Source organism: Drosophila guanche, unplaced genomic scaffold, assembly GCF_900245975.1.
Source record: "Drosophila guanche unplaced genomic scaffold, DGUA_6, whole genome shotgun sequence".
NCBI lineage: Eukaryota > Metazoa > Arthropoda > Insecta > Diptera > Drosophilidae > Drosophila > Drosophila guanche.
Window position 1 is genome coordinate 3,773,359 of NW_022995746.1, and position 12,314 is coordinate 3,785,672.

At 40.8% G+C, this 12,314-nt stretch overlaps 1 protein-coding gene across 8 annotated transcripts in view; it reads right to left on the reverse strand.

Annotated features, from left to right (window-relative positions):
- The window catches only part of LOC117582590 (mitogen-activated protein kinase-binding protein 1), a 70,225-nt gene that overhangs the window by 30,468 nt on the left and 27,443 nt on the right, over positions 1–12,314 (reverse strand). For 3 of the 8 annotated variants that reach the window (XM_034270441.1, XM_034270439.1, XM_034270445.1), the window contains exon 2: positions 10,543–10,994. In XM_034270441.1, coding sequence (XP_034126332.1) covers positions 10,543–10,620 — 78 coding nt within the window. In that variant the 5' untranslated portion in view covers positions 10,621–10,994. Of the gene's footprint in view, positions 1–5,995; positions 6,315–10,542; positions 10,995–12,314 lie in introns of those variants that run through there. The other 5 variants (XM_034270438.1, XM_034270436.1, XM_034270444.1 and 2 more) reach the window with 3 other exon arrangements.

Here is a 12,314-nt window from a genome sequence, read left to right on the forward strand (position 1 = left end):
ATACATTAGAGCAGCTAGCATATTATTTATTCCTCTATCCATTAGTAGCCATGTAATTATTATTTCCTTATCTCTCATCTCTCTCTCCGTAAGTGCCTAGCATTAATGCATCCATTTATCCACTCGTCCAACCATATCTTTGTATCTTTTCATCTGCTGAACACCTCTTAGTATTAATTCATGGGATCAGCCACATGTATCCCACAAAATAACGTATCAAATCTCACTTTCAGCGCCACAGATCCATTTATACAACACTCGGTGCAACATAGTTTTCTATTCACTCTGTAAAACCGGAAACTACAGCCTTGAAATGCTTCACCCACACATACAGCAAGGCTGCCACAAGTAAATGCAACTGTAATTGTGCTTAATAGTCGAGTTAATAAGTGAAAGATGGCACACGCCCTAAGGCCCCTACCAAAAGAGGTTCAAACAGAGCAAAGCTCCGAAACGAACTCTGGCACTGGGCACTGGTACTGGCACTGGCACTGGACCCAACCCAAAAGTGGCCCAAAAGCATTAATCATGCAAATGGCCCAAACACTTTTTCCCCTCCCTAACATCCAGAAAACACAGACGGAAAACAGCAGCAGCAGCAGCAGCCCCAGTCTATGGGTGACTGCGCTCCCACCAAAAAAATAATACTCTAAGGTATAAGGAAAGAAAAGCGAGAAGGCAGCAAAGAAAAAAAAAAGGGAAAACAATTTGTGAGGCGTTCGGCCAAGCGGCCAAGAGTTTTCCACATGGCCGCACAAGAAATTAGCAAATACTCCCAGCAGCAGCAGAAATGAGATCAGACCGGGGAATGGAACACAGATGCAATAGATACAAAATAGATAGACGGCTGGGATGGTATATCAGTTTCAAGATTTTTCCAATAAGAAAATCCAAGCAAATTTCATCAAGGAAAAGCCTAGAGAGTGAGGAGAAAGAAAACGCATCGGCGGGGAAAAGTTGAAAGTAAAAGGAAAGACGTCCACAACGGGAACGACTTTCCCAAAACGGCAGCAAAAGGCTACTCTAGACGGGTCTGGTCTTAGGCCACTTTTTCTCCTACCCCCACCACCCTCCCCAACTCTTCTATAGAGCTCTTTGCGTGGGTGTGTCGCTGGCTCCAAAAGCGCATTGGGGATTAGCATATATTAGCGCCCCAAGGGGCATGCAACCAGAGCAGAGCAGCGCCGCGCAGTGCAGAGTGGCGCAGAGAAAACCCAAGGAGATTCAGGCCAAAAAAGCCAAATGCCAATGGAGGGGAAAACAAGTTCAAAGTTCTACGAAGATTGGATACGCTGAAACGGATCTGGGAAAACACTAAACACACAACTGGGAAAAACTCTCTTTCAGCCAAAGGTGTGTGTTTTTTATGCACATCAAGTTTTTAGGCAGAGATATTTGAAGCACTGGAAAAAGGAAACACAAAGGAGCAATAAGATAGTTTGTACTTCAAGGATACATCTGGCAAATTTTGTTTAATTTTTATTCTGAGAGATACTTTTGCATCAGAAAGTACGCCAAAGAGTGTTCCATGTATGCACTCAACCACACTTTCCAAACAAGTCTTTATAAATCATACCGTAAATCACTTCCACCAAACTTTAATTATAATCATTCATGTTTAATCCTCTGATGCTTTCATAGAGGCCACACAATCCAGCAGAAACACCCATCAATATAAGAGTACTCAAAGGAAGGCTGCCAAGAGGAGTAGAGGTCGTGTGTTGTGGGGTTGTGGGTGGCTTGGTCGGTTGGGTGGTGCAATGTGAGTGAGTGGTTTCTTGTTCCATTGCCTTTAAAGCTCATTTCATTGTTCGGCTTTCAGTGGCTTAGTGGCCAAAGCCAGCCAAAGCCCAAAGCTCTGGCATAAATTAAAAGTCGGATATTGTTTCAATAGACGACGACGTCTCGGTTGCATTGTCTCTAATCTCCAGGTCTGAGATCTGGTGGGGACAGTACGGGTAGAGCAGACAGCCCGACTGCCCGAGAGGAGCGGCAGCTTTGACTTTCAATATTCGTCGTGTTTTGTCGCATGCCCAAAAGCCTTTCAATTAAACGAGCCGCACGTTTTTTAGCCCCAGCCTCAGCCTCTAAGGAAAATGCATTTTAACGCCAAACATTCGACACCAACAAAAACTGAGTACAAAAATCTACAAAAAAGAGGTAAAGCAAAGCAATAAACAACAACAATGCTGAACATTTTTATAAATTGGAAGTACAGTGGAGATTGGAAAGAAAAGAGCTGCACAGACAAATTATTATAGAGGAGAATGTTTTAAAACAATAAAAATATAAAATAAAATACACATTCCCAATATTCTCTTAAGGAAATTCTTGGCACTTTTCGAGTACATTTTCGCCTGACAATCTACCCCATTTAACTCCACGCAAGCTCCTAGCATTGTTGACACTTTGCTAAAACTAATTTGGCCATAAAATCCCAGCACTCCCATATTAAGATATCAAATCTATCGCTCAATTGAGAGTCCCCACTGTATGTGGTAAGCATATTTTGTTACATTTTGAGGCCAAAGTTGGGTTGGGGCTGCTCCACCACTGCTGCTGTCTGGGCTTTGGGCCTCCTGGACCAGGGGCCTGCCTGACTCATGACATGCCGCATATTGATATAATTTTTCTGTTATTTTTTTCTGCTGCTGCTGCACCACAAACACAAAAAGAAAACCGAAATGATATGCCACAAGATATATGCAACTAAATGATGTATGACCGTTGCTGGGGAATGGAATTGGATTGGAAATGGTATTGAAAAAGAGGGCTGGGTCTGCGCGAACTGAAGACAAAGAAAATCTCTGTGCACAGCCAATGGACTGCGCTTTTCTTTAGAATTTCACAAGTGAAATGCGGCGAACGAGTGAGAGATTGCATTTAAATATATAAATCGACTTTAATTAATCATTAAATGGCGCGATTCTTTGCAAAAGGAAAGTGGGAAATGAAGTGGAAAGCGCTCTACCCAGAAATGCGGATGGAAAGAGAAAGAGATACAAGTCAAGGCTGGGGAAATGCACATCCGCTTCCTTTCACAAAAAAAGACATTCGACGTGGAAATGGAAAACCCCAAATGGAGGCAGACCGCCTGGTGGCACCTGCCACATCAGCTGCTGCCACCAGATTCCAGCTGATTGGAAGTTAATTAAATTTGCGGCGCCTCTGATAGCCGTGGCTTCCCTTTAATTTGATTTTTTGTTTACATTTCGTTGAGTCTAAGCCTCTAAGCCCCGCGGCACTTCTGTTATCAGGGGAACGGAACAGGTCGCTTCGTGATAAGTTCCACCCCCAAACGATCATTGAATAATCATTAGCCAAAATAATTACATGATGTCAGGCCAACAATCGAAACAGTTTTTCTACGTTTTGGAGGTCTCTTTGGAGATAAGTGTAGATTATGATGTTATAAGAACACGCTTTTGTGGGGGTTTTAATTGGATGTTTGACTCGTAGACTGTCTGGGAATGGCATGAGACAGACATCGTGTGGGTGGCAAATGTCAGGTAAATTATGGGAGCAAATGACAGGTAAATGATGAAAGAAATATTGCAGAGAATGCATTGAAGCGTCACGGAGAAAGATCTTTTCATTCTGTAAAACATCTTTTAATTATTTCCCAGCACACAATTTAATTTATCTTTCTCCCAACAGCAGCAGCAACATATCCGGACTCTCCGTCATTGATTGACATATCAATTCCCATAGCAAATTAAATAAGTAGAATGATTAGCACTCGTTCAAGAAGAGTTTTCACTTTGTTCGAATGCCATAAAAAGACAATCGTTTAGGCCATATTTAGAAGGCTATCCGATCCAACTAAGAAAGTCTTTCAAACACTTTCAGGCTGAAGATAAATGCTCACAAAACGACGAAATACGAACGACACTTTACTTTCTGGCCAAGTCTAAACGATGTGTACTCCTTCTACAGCCTGCTGCTGCTGTTCCTCCTCCTCATTCATCTACTCCCTGTCTCAGTGTTGTGCAGTTAGAAAGTCTCGTGGTGGAGACTAATAGCAAAATATGATAAACGACAGAAAAGACTTGATGAACACTTTCCCAACAAAACACAGAGGGGTCAGACAGCCAGATGAAGAGAGGAGAGTACAGAGCAGGCTGGTCATTAGAAGAAAACATTGCCATGGGACAGACTTGCAAGACAAGTTTACATTGGCTTTGTTTCTAGCGGACACAAAAGTAGAACAAAAAAATGAAAAAGTGCGAGGGATGGTCGAAGTATTTGATACTCTTAGAGGGCTAATAATAATCGAACGCTTTGGTTTAAAGTTAAAAGGATTTATGAAGGAATATTGTAGTTCAATTCGTTTTTTCCTAGCCTAGCCTCAAAAATTCCAATACACTCTAAAAAAGAGTAGTAAAAATAGGAGAGGAAAATCGAGACGACTTGTGCTGCATTTTCCCTCAAACAGCTTTTCCGCGAGAGTTGCCAGAGTGAGGGAGAGAGACAGACAGAGGGGGGATTGCATTTTGCTTTCAATTTGCCAAGTAGCCAACGGAATGGATAACATGGCGAATGAACAATGTGCAGGCTGCTGCGTGAAGCCAGCAAAAAGGAGAAGCGAAACAGCATATGGGCCAAAACAATTACGTCTGAAAATGAAGTTGTTTCTTGCTGTTGCTGTTGTTGTTGCTGTGTGGTTGGTGCGGGTGGTGTGGGCGTGGCATTAGAGGGGCAATTATGTCCATCATTCGTGTAGAAAGAAAAGTGAGGGCATCTGCATATGGAAAATGCAGGAAAACAGCCTCGTACATTGGAGAGCCCCCCTCCGTGCAAAAGAAATATTTTCTGCTCCAAAAAGCTCAAAGCGGCTGTGAAAATGATTTTGCTTCTGCAAGATCAGATGGAATAACAGTATGAAAAATGCCTAGGAAAATGCATAGGAAAAATCATATTTCCATTTGGCAACCAAAAAAAGGAAAAAAAAGTTTCACAGAAATTAAAACAAAAAGAAGAAAAAGGGAAAAGCAAAATGCAAATTGCGTGTGAAAATGCTGTTTGATTATCGACAACGACCTTGACCTTTGGCTCTAGCCAGTGGTATGAGAGGGGTTTGCATCAGAGAGAGAGAGATACCTCGTTAAATCGAAATGCTTGCTCAGGTTTTTTGTTGCCCCTCTGAGCTGACGCCGTAACTTGATTAATTATTGCCGCATTACGCAAGCCGTTGAAACGTTGAAAAGTTTTTGTTGTTGCTTTTTGCTGTTAAATTTTTGCCCCGCAGTCGGGGAAAACAAATTAGAAAATTGTTTGCCGCAAATTGCGACGCTGACATTTGCAAAAGTTTGCCAGCGTTTTTCTCTCAGGAAAATAAAACGTTGTCTTGCATGCGGCCCAAAAAACAACGAAGGAACTTGTCTTATAATTAGGAGATCAGTCGATGGATAGATGGCATAATAAAGGTCAAAAGGGTAGCAACGATAAGGTTGAACATGGAAAAAGGTTGCGAGAGATGATTGCGTGTGGGTTTAGCACTACAAAACGAATCGCTATTGGCGTGGGGAAAGCTATACTTAACAAAAAGTGTTGCAGCTTTGAAAATCTCAGGGAAAGGCTCTCCCATCGGAACTCCAAACTCTTAAAAAGCTCAGAAATGGCAACCATTAAAGAAAAATATTCAAAAAAATCTCTAAAATAGAATGCTTAAAACAAATAATAGAAGTAATATCATATTTTATTTGACATTTGTGTTACAGGATGGACAAGACACACCAAGCCAAGCCCAAAGAAAATCAAATATAAATGTCATATACCCAAAATGCAGAAACTAAATGGGATTTTCAACCACAGCCCCACAAAAATTTAATGAATGCTATGGAAAATGAATGCAAAAAAGGGCCAAGAAATTAACTTAATTAAAGGAAAATACAATGCACTCATCGTAGATCGTACCCCATTCATGGAACCATATAAAGTAAATTATGATGGGGCGGGACTCGGGTTGTTTTCTGTTTGTTTTTTTGGCACTCACTTTTTCGCTGCGCTCATAGTTCGCTGGGAACTTGGGTGAGGAGCCGCCACCATAAACCGAAGACGGCGATGGCGTTAGTGGCGTGGAAGCTGCCGTTGATGTTGATGTCGATGTGGATGTGGATCTTGAGGGGAACTGCAGCGACATGCGCTGGTGGTGCAACGTGGAGAGCGATGGCGTTGACATCGACAGCGATGTTGGGGTCATGATTAAATGCCGCATGATGGGGCACGGGCAGGGCCAACAACACTACTGTACGAGTATGGATGCCTCACTGGTTCACTAATTTTTTTCTCGCACTTTTTCACTAAATTTTCCACACTTTTCACTGGTTTTTTGTGTGTTTGTATTTTATGCTATTGTGTGTATTTTTCTTTTGTGATTTTACATTTCCACAATTACATTGTTATTTGTGTGTTTGTTTTGGTTAACGATTCGTCACATTCCGTTTTGTGCGCTGCTCTTTTTCAGTTTTTTTTTGCTTCTATATTTCATTCATTTTCTTTCTCTCGTTTTCAGCGTAAATGTCAATTGCTTTTGTGGGGCAAAACATTTTGCTTAAAACAACACAACACACAAATTTTAATAAGCTGCGGCCAATGATGTATAAACACGGGGGAGTGGGTTCTAGGGGGAAGTGGCATTCAACAGCTGCCGCTGTTGGTTTCGGCTTCTGTGGCGGATGTTGACAGAGCAGTCATCGCAAATAGGGTTACGTTCTGAATAACAGAATTAAAATGTACTTTTTGTGTACTTTTGTGTTATGAAATGTCTCTCATTGTTTGTGGGGTTTCTTCTCTCTTTCAATTAGGTGGTTCAATCCATCAAATATTATCCACATTGCAAAAGGGATTTGGTTAATCTGTAGCCATGTAGCTACGACTAGTCTGCTTGCAATTCTATTAATGAGTGAACATTGAACTTTAGTCTCTCCTGATGTATCATTCTTCAATTAGTACCTGGACTTCAATAATATTTATACAACCAGAGGTATACTGAGTTTCTAGTTACGCTTAACCAGATTCCATTTAACACGTAGGTCGCGTACGGACATAAGCGAGGTAAATACATAAATGTACCTACAAAATGTCTAAATAATTTAACATTTTTTGTATATCTGTATTTGCCAAATTTATTATCTGTTCATTTGTTTATCTGAAAATATATTTCCGTATTCCTTGCTACTTTTTGCTATGCATTTTTGTTCTGTACTGTAATATTGTCCCTACCATTTAGCATTTCATTTGCATTTCCACTTTGCCCCCTCTCTCTCTCTCTGTTTTCACTATTTCCCTCTCTTTATTCTTATCTCTCTCTCTCTCTCTCTCTCTGTCCACTTTAATTGCTTTTACTTTTTTTGTATCACCTTTGCTTCTCACAAAATTGGCGCTTCCCCTGTGGGCTTTTCTCTTATCACCTTTTCGTACTCTTTCAATTGTTATTCTTTTTCTTTTCTGTTTTTCTGCCTGTGCTAACATTAATGTTTGTTGTTTTTGCCATTGACTTTTTGTTGCTGTTCACGCGAGGTGAATCTTATCAGGTGGAAAGAGGAAAAAAAGTCTACAACTGCAAACATTTATAGTAATTTTTTATTTCAATTTACTTTTTCCTTTTTCATATTCACACGGAATTAATTTTCAATTGACATTTCCTTGAATTTCGTTTCATTTCTTGCTCTTTATCTTTGAAACTGTTTATTTTTGGGGGTTCAGGAGCAGAGCATATCAGAAGACCAGACCTCTGATAAGCACTTGCGGAATACTATCGCAGAAAGAACGAGTCGCAACTTAGATAAATAGAGTTTGCACGAGTAGATGCCACAGGAGCATGGAAAGGAAATGGAAATATTGAAGATTTTGTTTAAAATTGGAACGAATTAGTGTGATTTTAAGGGTATACAGATAATTTGAAGTAAGTTTAGTCTTAGTGTGACTGCAATTTGATTTTGTTTATCTGTGTTGATTTATTATTATTGTTGATTATTCCTTGGGTGTATTTCTATAAATTTCCATAGTCAAAGTGCCTTAAATTAACCCAATCTGAAGTTCTAACCATTGTATTTAATTAACGTAGTGTAATTCTAATTAACCTTTCACTCAATTTTCACTCTACTGTCACAAAATATCATTTAAATTAGGTCCAACAGAAATTCTACAAAAACTTTCAATTGCATTTCCCTTTCTACCACCCACTCACAGCCCCCCTTCTCCTCTGCCTCTCTGTTTATTTTAGAGGAGTGATCTAATCACTTGATTTGATTAACCGCAAGAATCACAAACGGTAAATGAACACCAGGCATCCCCCCGCCGTCTTTTTCTGTGTGATTTGTACTCTTCTACAGGCATTATATAACGTCATTTCGGGGGGGCATTAAAACTAATTATTTTTTGTTGTTGTTCAAGCGAAGCTGTGCTGAGGCTGCGCCGACGTTGACGCTGACGTCGCTGTCGACCGAATTACACGCACCAAAAAAAAAAACTCGCACCGAGAGGGGGATGGCAATACATCATTCCGAAGGTCGTTTGCGCAGTTTGTTTTTGGGCAAATTAGAAACAAAAACAGCAACAGAAGTCGCAAGACACAGCAACAACTAAACGATCAAAGCGGGTCGAACACCTCCTTCTCCTACCCAAGAAAATGCAACACAATTTCAATTTGTTAAACATCGAATATTGCCACTATTTCTATTACTTTTATTTCTGCTTGTTGCAGGTTGTTTTTATTATTCGGTTTTCTGATTAGTTTTTCATAATTTCAAATTGCAAAATGCAGCAGCAGCAACAATAAAATGCAACAACAAAATTGCATGCGCACTAATACAAATGTAAAACGCGGGGCGGAGACGCGACGCGACCGCGCAGCACCAAATTGAAACAAACTGTAACTATACGGCGCATGGGGACGACCGACGCCAAAGCGATTGGAGCCAGAGCCAGCGGCGCAGAGCAGAGTAAAGCTCACGAGAGAGCCACCCAGACAGAGAGAGAGAGAGGCAGACGGAGAGCCTACGCCTCTAGCAGACGAAGGCAGGATACCCTGTAGTAATCTCAGACGACGTACTCTTTCACTGACTATAGTACAGGAGACCTTTGGAATAACTTTCAGTAGATGGGTGGACAACTCATACATAAAACACTAAGAAATATCAAGAGTTCACAAATGTCTTCTCCTTGTTACACTATAAGAATATACCCTTCTCCTGTGCGCTTATAGGGTATAACAACAGCAGCAGCTGACAAACAATAACAGAAAAACCTTTTAGCCAGCGAGATCAAGAGAGAGACAGAGAGCTTGTTGTCTGCCGGATCTTCGCTCTCAATAACTCCCAACAGCTGATGGGCGGGCACTCTCTAGCTGTTGTTTTTGCTGCTGGCCAAAGAGGGTCAAAATGCCAGAGAGAGCTTTCGTTGAGCGTGAAAGTCTTTCGCTTGGCTTCTCTCGTTTTCTCTTGCTCACTGCACAATAATAAATGCATTTGTTTTCGATTTGCTTTATTATTTAATAGGAGAGCGTGGGTGGCTGGGTGGTTTGGGTGGCTTTGGTTGGGTGTCTATCTGACTGTGCTCCGTGCATTGAACTTGACATCAGCCACTGAATGCAATTGTTTTGTTTTTAATAATTGCGTGAAATTCGAGCTTAATTGTGGGTTACGTTACCCTGTGGAACCCAAGTGCTGAAGTGTGAGAATGGCTAATGACCTTCCATCCACTCCCAACGAGTGGGCTGTGTGACGGTGTGAAAACTGGATAACTGCCGGGGTGTAATGTGGGTCGGAAAATGATGTATTGCGTGTAAAAGTTGATATTTTTGGGTGTTGGAGTCTGAGATGCCCAAAACTGATCAGATTTGGGATCATAAGTGAATCATGCTTTTTGGTTGCCATTTTTCGAACACTTTTGGCTGGGTGCATAGACTGTTTGATCTATTTTAAGGTGTGGCAAACATTTACTGCAATAGGAAAGCCTTTTCTTAAAAAAGGTTTTCTTGGCCTTCCCGAACAATTTCAATGGAATACCGTAAGTCAAACGCCCCCTGAAAACCACTTTGCATTATAAATCAAGTATTTGTGGCTTCATTCAAACAAATTAATCAAAAAACTGACAAAAGCGGTACAAATAAATCGATAAAAATGAAAAATGAATGACATTTGTGGGCGATGTATTCAATGAATGCATAAAACTTTCATTTTTCCGTTACCAGAAACCGAAAAGAGACAAATAAATAAAACAAGAGGAAAACTGGATCACGAGCGCAGCATGGGGTCGCTCGTAGGGTGATGAAATGAGTGAAGAGGAGTTACACACTCTTATACGATCCACAGCGTTAGAGTTCAATGAAACTCGGCTTACATTTTGGTTGTTGTCAAGGCTGTGGTGTGGAACATATGAGCGTCCACAATGTATGAATGAGTTATACCCATTTAGTATACTCTGTGTAGAAGAGAGCTGTCCAGACAGATGCCACTTCTGCGTGTAATGTCTAACTTTGTATCCCTTGCTTATAAGATCCTTTTCCAAAGGACTAAATCAAATTTAAGATAAACTTACCCTATCCATCAATTGTTCATCGTTTCGCTTGCGACGCGCTGGCGCTCTTATAATTCGTCCCACATCTGGAGCGTCCATGTTGCTGGAGTGGAGTGGATGTTGTTGTTCGCCTGCTCTCACGCTCTCTCTCGCTGCCGACGGCTCAGTGGAGACTCGAACCAGCGCGGTTCACTTATACGTCGGTTGTGGGCTGTGCTAAGTGGAACTTTGAGCATTTAAAGCTTTGCTCACTTCGACCTTTTGAGCACGAATTGAAGCCGCTTCCGGTTAAAGGGGATTATATTCACAAATATCGGTGCATGCTCTACGGCTGGCGACATTTGTTTCCAAAATGTTGGCAGTTTTTTGCTTAATAATTATTTATATGGCAATTCTTTGATTTTTGATAGATATTTTGTTATGGAAGCAATTGTTGCAAGTTTGCTTAGTTTATTTTTTTAGCGGACAGAAATCTGAAATAAATAGAAAGGAAAAGCATTAATAAAGAAAACACTTTAAATTCAGTGAGAGCTAAAAGTAAGTATTCCTTACAAAAGTTTCCTAAGAAGTCTTAAAACTTATTTCCTTTTATGAAGAAATTGAAAAATTCATTGAAAGGCCCTTTGCCACCTTTTCTTTTTTTTTCCCCCTTGATTTCTTGCTCTTTCCCACGCTTTTCCACTTGTTAGTTCTTGGCCAATTTCCTCTACCTCAGTCGTCACCACCAACCATTGCTCCCTGTGGCTGCAACAAAGTTTTCTTCCCCCACTCATTTTTCTGCTTTTCCCATTCGCTGAATAAAATATGATTGAGGTTCAAGGCGACTGAAGGCTTTCAACGGTAACAATGTCTATTTGTTGTTGCTGCTGCTGAGCCTGAAGAGCTGCGCCTAACGGTTGTTTCAGTGTTGGTAAATTGATTTGAAGTGTGTCGAGTGCAGCTTATTAAATAGTCAAGAGGCAAGAGCAGCCATGGGGCAGGCCATGGCAACAAACTTGTGGCAGCCGTGTAAAGCCAATCAATTTTTAAGAGAGAAGAGGGTAGCAAGCATACGCTTAGGTTAGCAGTGTTCCGCAACGTAAGAAAGAGACATGAGGCTTCTAAAAGCACAGTATTAGACAGAATCTTAAACAAAACACACTCACAAACTACTTTTTAGTAGTTCAATAATCGTTAAATCTTTTCCAACACTGTAATTTCTTTATTTGTCTTAAAATGTCACAGCTGAAACGACAGTCACATCCTTTAAGCAATTAGCAAAACTTTTCTAATCAATTGAATCAATATTTGACGACTAAAAGATTTCTAAAGTTTTCTCAGCAGCAATGTTCATTGAGTGTCCAATCATTAAAATTGCAGGCAGGCAGAGGAAGCCCCAAAGGCCCAAATGGGATGCCCCATTGTTAGCCAGAGATGGCTCTGATTGCTGTCGGCCACGTTCTGATGACGTCTTACTAAACGCAATGAATCACTTTTTGCGACTGCAATTTGCACTTATTCATTCCCCCCTTGACCGGGAGAGACAATCGCTCGACCAGATTGATAAAGTGTGCTGAAATTTACAAATGATTTCATTCCGGGCTCAAGGCGAATGAGTTTTTATCTTTGTCGGGCAATAAATGTTAGTGGGTCGACTGAGCCACACCACCACCGCCACCTATCCACGTTAATTAAACAACAAGAAACAAGGAAATACTCGTAATTAATGCGCAAAAAGGTAGCAACAAAAAAAACAATGACTAAGTGATTACAGATACAAAGCGAACGTCGCAGAGCGACGCGACGAACGAAAC